The following is a 9,896-nucleotide window of genomic DNA, read 5'->3' as shown; positions in this document are numbered from 1 at the left end:
CCAACAGTAGCCCATCTCCTTTCACCGTGGATATTCCTGGAAGGGAAACAAAGCCCTCATTGTTGTCAAAGACATCTCCGCCCTTTTTTTTTGGTCGACTTACAGTCTTCCTCAAATCCGAGTGCTCCCTAATCTTGCCCGCCACTTTCTTCCTGGCCAGCGCTCACTCACACAACAGCAACGCAGAGTAAGCATTGAACACTCTCACCGCGCAAGAATGCGCTTCAGATTCTCTGACCGCTCGATGGCCGGTAAGTCCAACCAGCAGCTGACGCGTGCAGACCACGCCCTTTCGAGGCCCGGGACTGCGCCGGGTACGAGCTATGATCGAACCGCCACAGCAACGACGGCCAGTTTTGTTTATGACAACGGGACAGGGAGGCTGGACCCCCGTCTTGTTCAAGAACAAGGTTTGCCCTCGTGTGTGAAGACGACTGATCAGCTTGCCGCGTATCTTAGATTGCACGGCCACGCGGAATGGTCTCCAGTTTCATCCTCTCATTACTCGACCGATTTCACAGTGCCGTCCCGCTCGCACTCGCTCCATCATACCAAACAAAGCCTCCGGGGACCTCCGACAAACATCACTCCATCATATGCGTATTATGGCGGAGTATCTTCAAACGCTCTGATTGCGGGTCTCAGCAGAAGGTTTGTTGCCCCAACCATTGTCCACACCTTACCTGGAACAACACGGAAGCACGAAAAAGAGGGGTATTGGTTGGCTAGAGGAACCCTGCGGAGAGTGCCGGCCGAGAGAAGCTCAAGAACTGGCAAAGGACGGTGGAAGAAGTCGAAGGAAGCTGCAATTGACTCAGGCAAAAAGTTCGTAGAGACCAGCGGGTGGTACGATGATTAGTCCGAATGTATGCAATAGAATCGTCGACCATCGAGCGTTGATGACAAGCAAGGCTGGCATTCCATAATCCACCTCGGTGGAGAACAGGCATTTTTGGTGAATCAGCTTCTTCATGATCACTTTAGAGAATCGAGTGAGTTCTCCGGTGCCACTCAATGAATCGCAGCATCGACGATTCTTTTCCGCACCTCCTCACTGACCCTAGTTCCTGTTCCTGCTTGGTCCAATACACTCATCTCAGCGTCAACAGCAGCCTCATAGGCCTTGATGACACTATCTTCGTCGACTCTGACCCCGTCCTCGGCCAAGATCTTGATGCATTCCGAAATCCGAGCGATTTCACGTCGGGTGCCTTCTGGGATTTCGTCGTTCTGGCTCGAGTAGATGGCACTGCTAACCACATCGTCCAGGTTCGAGATGCTGACACCACCGCTCATCCTGCCTTGATCGTCCGCTTGTTCCAAATGCTTGCTTAGCCAGATATAGCCGTTGACACCAAGGATGACATCCACGTCCCCGCCACCTTGGGCACCGCTGTTGATCGTAAACACCTGTCTCCGGCTTCGAATGACACCACCTCCTCCGCCTGTGCCAGAGACAGCCAGAAACATGCCGTTGCGCAGCTTGCCATATTTCAGACTCCGGGTATGTAAGCTTGCAGTGCCGTCACTGCTTCCGATCTGCTGGACTTCGGCGACGACCAGATCGCCTTCCTGGAAGTAGTTCCGCATTTGTAGCTCGTCCGCCGTGGTTCTCCGCCTCAACACCCCTCCTGGCAGGTTGATAGATGAGAGAGGCAACTGCGCAAGTAACGGCGCCGCAACATCCACCTTCCATCGATTCTTTTGCACTTCCACGATCCGGCCGACCACCAAATCTCCTATTTCGGGAGTGTATCTCGCGCGTAAAGGAGCCACCGAAAGCAGCTTGTTGGTCGTCTTCAAAAGCCCGGCTAGAGTCGCGATGATTGTTGTCGACGAATCGGTCACATACGTTCCGTGACCCCTGCACCCACGTTAATCGTCTGTATTTCACATAGACATCTGCGTTCCCCCGTACCTCATCCATTGTGTATCGTCTGTGATAGCCTCTCCTGGGAGAACTATCTGGCCCGATGTCAATTCTGTCAATCGAACACGTTTGGAAGGTCGACCGTCCGCCTCGTCCATGGAGGTGTCGCTGTCCTCTGGATGGTCGTCATATCGTCGCACATCAGTCGGCTGGACCACTTCGTCCTCAAAGTCCGGAGGCAACACAGCGAGACCCATTGTCACGGATTCAGGATGGTGAACCGACTGGGTAGCTGGACCTTCTTTGTCGTGTCAGCGTCGCAAATAAAATATGTATTTACTCCCAGCAGCACAAGTTCAATGAAGCGCATTCAGTCGCTCGTGTTTCTGGAAGAATTTCGGAACATCACGTGTAGATAAGCGCACCCTTGGCGGCGTCTTATCGGCGCGCCGCAGTCAGAAAACGTCGCTGAGGTCATTAGAGAGATTAATACCGATCAAATGAACCCCAGTGCTGTGGCGGTCTTCAACTTGAAGTTCACTTCACGTTATAACCAAAAGGCACTCTTCTATTTTCTATAGATCTCGACCCTCTTTGTGGATATTCAGAGCGTTATAGTAATACTCTCCCTACATCAACATGGTGCGTCACAAGAAAGACAACAACTCCTCCAAAGGCAAAAAGTACTCAACCAAGACCCGCCACACCCCTCGCGCGCCTCGGGATGGCGGCGAAGACGGCGGCGCCTATGAACGGCCTCCTTTTAAAGCGGCCTGCTGGGACTTTGGACATTGCGATTCCAAACGATGCAGCGGCAAGAGACTGATGCATTTCGGCCTGATGCGAGAACTCCCCATCGGCCAGAAATATCCAGGAGTGGTGATTTCGTAAGTTGCATTAACTCTAATCATCCACCGCGTGTATCTCCTTCTAGAGTTCAGCCCGGTTGATATTTTACTTCTGATCTAGCCCCAATGCAAAGAAAGTCCTGTCGCCTGCAGATCGAGAACTGCTGGAACAGTATGGTGCTGCAGTGGTGGAATGTTCATGGGTACGAGTCCAAGAAGTACCGTGGTCCAGGATAGGAGGTAAATGCGAACGACTTCTGCCTTATCTTGTCGCCGCAAACCCCGTCAACTATGGGAAACCCTGGCGGTTGAATTGCGTCGAAGCACTTGCCGCCTGTTTCGCCATTTGCGGCCATCATGATTGGGCCGAGATTGTGTTACAGCATTTTCCTTATGGAAAGCCGTTCCTCGAAATCAATTCTCAGCTATTTAAGAGATATGCGGCGTGTCAGGATGAAGAACAGATCAAGGCCGCGCAGGAGACTTGGTTGGCGAAATTGGAGAAGGAGTATTCCGAGAGTCGACTCACTGTTGACGGAGGGGATGATTGGGCTGGAGGGAATATGAACAGACGAGATGTTTTGGATTCAGATTCAGAGGAGGATGAAGACAGCGACGACAACGGTGACGGTGATGAGGAATCAACCGAGTTCCCCGCACAGCAAGGAGTCCCGCTGGATCTGCCGCCTGATGAAGACGAAGAGGAACAGGAGGCGCAAATGGCAGAGATTAGGCGGAAGATTCTGGCGTCTAAGCCGTTCAGCGAGTCTATGTCCAAGAAAGACGAACAACAACAACAACAACAACATAGCCGAGGTGGAGATGCGCCGGCGAACTTGAACTCGACGACTGGGCTGTCCACCCAACCAGAACCACAACCGGTTGATCTAGTCGAATCAGACGCCGAGTCGGGTTCGGCCGAGGAAGACTACGATGATTTCGACCAGATCGCAAACGCCACGCCAGTCACCGATCGCACAGGCATAGTTGCGCGTGAACGACAGAAAAAGCTTGAGCTGGCGAGTGCAACGTTTTCGCGCACTGTTGTCTCTGCCCCGAAGAAGTGGTAGAGACGGGACAACCTGGCCAAACACTCTAAGTCAATGTCATTTGCTTTCAAGATGTTCACTTCTATCCCACGTCGTGCGATTAATTACTCCAATTCTGTGACTTCTAAGGACGTTTGAAACCCAAGCGTGGACTTTTTGAGAGCCAAAAAAAGAAGGCAAGGACAACACAGGTGGCCGAGGCTCAATCAACCGTAAACGTAGACGTAGACGTACCGATTGATTTATGTTCATATTCTTTCTACCCCAGTTCAAGTTTCAAGCATGCCATGCAGCGCCCGACAAGGTACTGTGCCGTAAATCATTTATTTTTCTTCGCTCAAAGCAAAGTATCTCCCAAAGCACACCTAACCAAACTAACACCCGCCCTCACCGTCTCCGAAGCGCCCGCAACCTCAAGGGAAGGATTGACCTCGACCAAATCCATAGCAATCAACTGGCCAGTCTCATGCACACATTCGGCAATGTAATCACCCTCTCTCAACGTCAAGCCACCTCTGACAGGCGTACCCGTACTCGGAGCCCACATTGGGTCGAGGGCATCGACATCAAAGCTCAAATGAATCGGAGTATCGGACCCAATATGCGCAAGCGCCATTTCCACAACACGACCAATCCCATGACGATCAATATCATGCATACTGAACGCCTTGATCCCATTATCCCGCAGAATCTTCTTTTCGCCGCGGTCAACGTCCCGGAGACCAATATAGACAAGTTTGCGGTGGCTGACACGTTGCTCTTCAGTCAACCAGTCGAAAATGCCTGGTTCCTTGGACGTCGCCAGACCCGTGGAAAAGGCCACTGGCATGCCGTGCACGTTTCCGGAATCAGATGTTTCAGGCGTGTTGATGTCCGCGTGCGCGTCGACCCAGATGACAGCCATTTCGCGGCCGTTGTGGCGCTCGCGAATCGCCTTCGCTGTGCCTGCAAGCGTGCCGATTGCGATGCTGTGGTCTCCGCCGAGAGTCAAAACCATTCGGCCCTCACGTGCTTGTTCGTAGACTTGTGTTGCGAGTTTCTCAGTCACTGCGGACACGGCGCGCGGGTTCTTCATCCCCCGGTGCGGTGGGTCGTTTGCGGGCCGCATCTCGTTGTAGTTGTGTACGCTGTTGTCGCCGTGGAGGTTGTAGCCTAGTTCATCGCGCAGTTGGTCCAAAAGGCCGGCTTCAATGAGGGCGGTGGGTGCTGCGTCTACGCCTTCTTTGCATTGGCCGCCGGAGAAGCCGACTAGGACGACGCCCAGGTCGGAGGGTTTCGAGAGGAACTTTTGCCGGATCGTCGATGGAGATAGAGATGAAGAGGAAGATGTTTCGGAGCTGTAGCCGTTGCCGTTGGACGTGTGGTTGTTGGTGCCATTGGTTTGCTGCCCGTTGGCGTCGGTCGCAGGGGACGTCTTTTCAGGCGCTTTGGGTTGCATTTTGGCGAGGTCGCTGTGCGATATATAGGATTCAATTCACTTGGAGAGGGACGAATATGCCAGGAGGACTCGGACAAAGGAGAAAGCGAGGATGGCGGCGATGGTTGTTTTGTTTCTTTGTACCCGAGCACAAGCCAGTATGCAACACGGACCGGGAAACAAAAATGTCAAGTGTAAGAATGACAGTGAAGGGACCGAGCAACCCAATATGATTATATTCTATGTACAGGACAAGAGAGTGAATGAACGCAGGCAGGGCGAAAAGAGTGGATAATTAAATAGTTTAAGAGGATGGTTTGAGAATGTCAATGAGGTCCGTGAAGGAATGATGAGAAAATCGCAGTCAGCGACATCACTCCGATGCGGCCGGACTGCGCTGCGCTGCTCAACGCCCACTACTCTTAATTCACCACTCTCTACCAATGCCACTACCAACTCAATCCTACATTGTCCTCCTGTTGAAACACGTCTCTTCTCTCCATCAATCGGAACAACCGCACCTCTTCCCTCGACAAGTCTCGACATCGCTGACACCATCCCTCCTCGAATCCTGATACCTGTGGAGACCAACCGCCACAATCCAGCCTCCACCGTCGACGCCATCATCGGCCAGCCGCGGATCTGCCATCGCCCCTAAGCGCAGGAATACCCGGATTGGTGGGACGCCGTAACATCAGGCTAGATCGTTAAGTGATAAGACTTCCGTCTCTTATCATCGTCATTTCCCCTAAGTACAGTTGTTGTCGAGGTCAATTTATCGAATGCTAACAGAATCAAATTCTGCTCAAAAGGGGCGTACGAAATAGAGTCCAAAACAAAAATCCATGCCGAGGAAATCCTTTTCGCATCACATGGCCAACCTGGCTGAGACTTTTCAGTTGCGTAACGACAATTTTTTCATTCGACATTTCGTCGCCTACTAGTGCTATACCAATCGGTATGCGCCAGTGTTCCTAAACAGTGGTATACTACTACACAGTGAGTTACCTTCGGGCGTGGGATCTGTCTCACTCAGCTACTAACCCCAAAGCCTGGGCGCCGCCCTCGGCAGATGACGCCGCGCCGCGTCGACAGTAGCCGCTCTGTTTGCGTTGTCTCTGTCCAGTTTCGCCGAATTCGGCCTCCTGCTGTTGATGAATATACTATAGGCATGCTGTGTAACAATTCTTGCACCACAAGCCTCATGGTTTTTGACCATTGATCGATGGCGGATTGACCTCCTGTCACAGGTTGCGAGACTAGCAGCATGCTCAACGCCTAGCAGGTAAGGCGTGCTCAGCCGTGGCTCGGTTAGTAGGTTAATACTCCTCGACAGTACCAGAGAAGTTCAACCATGGCCTAGGAATTTTTTCAGTGTCTGCTCGAGCTTCGCAAGAGCCAACGGCTTGGCCAGAAAGGCGTCTGCCCCCGCCGATATGCACAGGGCTTGAGCATCAGGTCCAACAACTGCAGTAAACATGACAATAGGACGTTTTCGAGACAGTGACCCAAGTGACTCCATTTCGCGAATCTCCTTGGTTGCCGTGATGCCATCTTTCTGTGGCATGGATTGGTCCATCAAGACGAGGTCGATGTCCTCATCCCTCTCGACAAGACTGTCCACCGCTTCCTGCCCATCGTTGGCAACGATAACCTTGTATCCAAGGGCCTCTAACATCCTAACACCAAGCTTTTGGTTGATTTTGTTGTCTTCCACCAAAAGTATGGTCGACTCTTTGATGAATTTGTTCTCCTGACATTGTTCGCTTCCGGAGTCCTCAACCACATCTACCATTGGAGCAAACCTGACCAATCGGTCGATTGACGCCCGGCCTGATCTAACAACCGAGTTGATGGTCTCTATCATGCGGTGCCAGATCAATGGCCGTCGGAGTGGGATAATATGTGCTGGAGGTACAGATCCGAGTGTTCTGTCCAAGAGCGATTGAGAGTCGTGTGTTACCAGAACCAGCTGGTTCTGCAAGTGCATTAAACGGTGGCGCAGTGTCGGATGTGCTTGCAAGAAAACAAGGTCTGTCCAGATAAACCCCCAACTGCTGGCCACAGTAGCATCAGCATCTCCTGGTACCAATTCAAAGCCAAATGCCCTCCAGGCCTGCTGTAGGCCTTCAAAAAATCGTCCATCACGAGGACCATAGAAGCATACATGCTTGTCGGATGTTATTGAGCTCGGTGGTGGTAGCGTGCCGGTGGGTCCCAAATTGGGAATTTCGACGATGAACGTACTTCCACACTTTTCCAACCCCACGTCATCCGGCAGCCGACAGTGACTTTCAACATCGATGGTGCCCTGCATCTTCTCCAGCAGTTGTCGAATGATGGCCAGGCCGAGACCTGTTCCTCTTTCCGCGCCCCGAGTCTGAGCCTGCTTGAAAGGCTCGAACAGTTGTGGTAGGAATGCTTCCGGTATACCGAGGCCAGAGTCCTTAACTGTGATGTTCAGATTCCTGTCTCTCATTCCCACCAAAAGTAGGACATATCCACGCTGTGTGAATTTCAATGCATTTGTAAGAAGATTCATCAGGATCCGCTGAAGGTAAGTCTCGTCCAGGAACAAAGAAGTGGGCACCTCGGGACCAACTACAATCATCAATTCTGTGCCTCCCTCTTCGTGATTATTGGGCAGAATGGCAATGATCGACTCACAGACTTTTCGAAGGTCCAGACTGGTTGGTCGGCATACTGCCTCGCCCTTTTCCAGCCGCGACCAATCCAGGACATTGGCTGTGATCATGGAAAGGGATCTGGTTGCTTGTTGTATGGCTAAGAGTAAAAGCCGCGCCTCGTCGCTCAGTTCAATGCGAGATAGTAAATCACTATAACCTTGCAACTGATGAAGGGGGGTGCGAATCTCGTGAGAAGCCGATGCTATGAACTCGCTCCGTGCGTGGGCAGCAGCCTCTGCGTTCTGTCTCTGTGCAATGGCCGCCCAAAGTTTTCTCTTTGTTTGTACCACCTCGGCCAGCTTGTTACGCGCCACGGTGGCAGAGTGAGCCAATAACCCATTGGCAAAAATGCAAGTCGCAATGGCGATGCACGAGACGGCGACCGCCAGATTCGGGGGGTAACCGCGATCTTGACTGGGGGCTGCTCGAGACCAGATCATGGTTGCGAACATGCCAGTAAAATGCATCGCTGCCACACCTGCCGCAGCAACAACAGAAAACACTAGCTGCTGGGTCAGGTTGACCTCGATCTGGGGAATAAGAATGGAGCCCAGCGTACAGACAAGCCAACTGATTGCCGCCGATAGAAGAACGATGAGTGGCTGGAAGGTGACATAACCTTGTGGTATCTTCAGAGAAAAAATACCGACATAGTGCATGGTGGTAATAGCTAGAGACCAAACAAACCCTTTGCAAAAGTTTCGCGGAGTCGCCCCATGATATATCAGCCCGGCAATGCCAGCCATTGCATCTGTGGCAGAGGAAGTTGCACTTTGGGGGCGCTTGAAGTCCATGAATTCGGGTATGCTCAGCGTCGCACTGACCTCTGAGCCCAGCGTGGCAGATGACCGTGGTGATGCGTGGATATCCATTGAGCTCCTGGGAAAACCTTCACTATTGCCGTTGGACTCTTCATGAACAAGCAAGTCGACCTGTGTATAAAATGGCTTCCTTCCTCCAGGTTGAGGAGACCTGCTCAGTGAAAGAGATTGCGGCCTGTTGGGTTCAAGCGTGACGAAAGCTCTGTTCGGCCCAGTAAAATGTTCTTCAAGAGGACCTAGGCTCATGCCACGGCCTCGGGCTGGTCGACCCGATTGCTCGGAGGGAACATCAGCGGGGAGCAGATTGGTATCTTCCATAACCTCCTCATCTTCGGTGATCTCTGAAGAGGAAGGCTCCAGCAGCGCGTCTGTGCTTGCATCGCCATCGTGAGGCAGCGTGGTGTTCCCTCCTTTGCCCTTCCTACTCCCTCGACCAGCCTTATACTTTGCTCTTTTAACAAGGCGGACGTACCGGTCTGGGAGCAAATCGAAGGCCAACGCAGCGAAAGTGAATCCAACGGCGAGAAGCGCGCTTAAGATTGTCAAAGAGACATCTACCCCGACCCGCACATCAAGTTCGCAAGCTAGCGTGGCTATAAAATGTAGGCACCAGATGGAACAGAATCCAAACGTCAGGCTACCCAGGATGGTCCACACCAATACGCCGGAAAAGTACCGAGCCGTACGTGCTTGACACATCATCTGGGTAGCGGTAAAGGCGCCGAGTAGCGATACAGCGATGGAAGCCGCGATCAAGGCATAGTTCCAAATGGGTTCGAGACGGCGTAGGCCATCATCGGCCGGACGTTGGTCCGCCATTGTCTCTGAGGTCACGGTTTTTGCTCGATAGCCAGCGATTGTGTTCTTGGATCAGGACAATCTGTGGCTTTGGATGAGTCTGGCATGGTGTGCATCTCGTCCGAAATGTATTCTGCGATAGTATTGCCCTTCTCTTAGACCAGCGACTCGGTAGCAACGAACCGCCTCATTTTGCGAAGCCCATGCGGAACATTGACCAGCTGGAGCGATGCAGGGCTGCGATGAAGGTGGCCGACCAGATCGATAGAGTCTGCGCGTACGTCGGTAGGAGCCGACGTGGACGAATGGCGACAGTCAGGCCAGATAAAGATGGATGGAGGTTATGTGATAGCAGTGTATGTGGTGAACTCGGTGAAGTCAACCTTTCGGCATGCAAGAAGCAATT

General features: G+C 52.3%; 5 protein-coding genes across 5 annotated transcripts; 2 read left to right on the top strand and 3 right to left on the bottom strand.

The window, feature by feature from the left end:
- Positions 1-1,011: 1,011 nt before the first annotated feature.
- On the bottom strand, positions 1,012-2,127 carry HMPREF1120_06651 (RNA-binding protein Rrp4 and like protein; the record flags this gene model as incomplete). The annotated part of the gene is made up of 2 exons (XM_009160860.1): positions 1,012-1,864; positions 1,919-2,127. 2 exons carry the CDS (start codon positions 2,125-2,127, stop codon positions 1,012-1,014), a joined length of 1,062 nt encoding a protein of 353 aa, XP_009159108.1.
- A 238-nt stretch (positions 2,128-2,365) lies between these two features.
- HMPREF1120_06650 (uncharacterized protein) lies at positions 2,366-4,144 on the top strand. The gene is made up of 2 exons (XM_009160859.1): positions 2,366-2,757; positions 2,840-4,144. Exons 1-2 carry the CDS (start codon positions 2,510-2,512, stop codon positions 3,786-3,788), a joined length of 1,197 nt encoding a protein of 398 aa, XP_009159107.1. The 5' UTR covers positions 2,366-2,509; the 3' UTR covers positions 3,789-4,144.
- Positions 4,105-5,205, bottom strand: HMPREF1120_06649 (arginase; the record flags this gene model as incomplete). The annotated part of the gene is made up of 1 exon (XM_009160858.1): positions 4,105-5,205. One exon carries the CDS (start codon positions 5,203-5,205, stop codon positions 4,105-4,107), a length of 1,101 nt encoding a protein of 366 aa, XP_009159106.1.
- Positions 5,206-5,528: 323 nt separating this feature from the next.
- On the top strand, positions 5,529-7,895 carry HMPREF1120_06648 (uncharacterized protein; the record flags this gene model as incomplete). Its single annotated transcript, XM_009160857.1, has 3 exons — positions 5,529-6,183; positions 6,236-6,469; positions 6,521-7,895. A coding segment is annotated over one exon (314 nt), but the record flags the coding sequence as incomplete, so codon positions are not given.
- Positions 6,533-9,511, bottom strand: HMPREF1120_06647 (PAS/PAC sensor hybrid histidine kinase; the record flags this gene model as incomplete). Its single annotated transcript, XM_009160856.1, has 1 exon — positions 6,533-9,511. The coding sequence occupies one exon, from the start codon at positions 9,509-9,511 to the stop codon at positions 6,533-6,535; it is 2,979 nt and encodes a 992-aa protein (XP_009159104.1).
- Positions 9,512-9,896: the final 385 nt, after the last annotated feature.

The sequence above is a fragment of the Exophiala dermatitidis genome, assembly GCF_000230625.1.
Source record: "Exophiala dermatitidis NIH/UT8656 unplaced genomic scaffold supercont1.5, whole genome shotgun sequence".
Classification (NCBI taxonomy): Eukaryota; Fungi; Ascomycota; class Eurotiomycetes; order Chaetothyriales; family Herpotrichiellaceae; genus Exophiala; species Exophiala dermatitidis.
This window is presented reverse-complemented; position numbering and strand designations above follow the sequence as displayed.

What these genes read in the sequence shown, in the direction of transcription:
- HMPREF1120_06650 (XM_009160859.1), top strand. Translation starts at nt 2,510, where the DNA reads ATGGTGCGTCACAAGAAAGACAACAACTCCTCCAAAGGCAAAAAGTAC. An exon ending in TATCCAGGAGTGGTGATTTC is followed by an intron (nt 2,758 to 2,839) that starts GTAAGTTGCATT and finishes CTTCTGATCTAG; the next exon opens with CCCCAATGCAAAGAAAGTCC.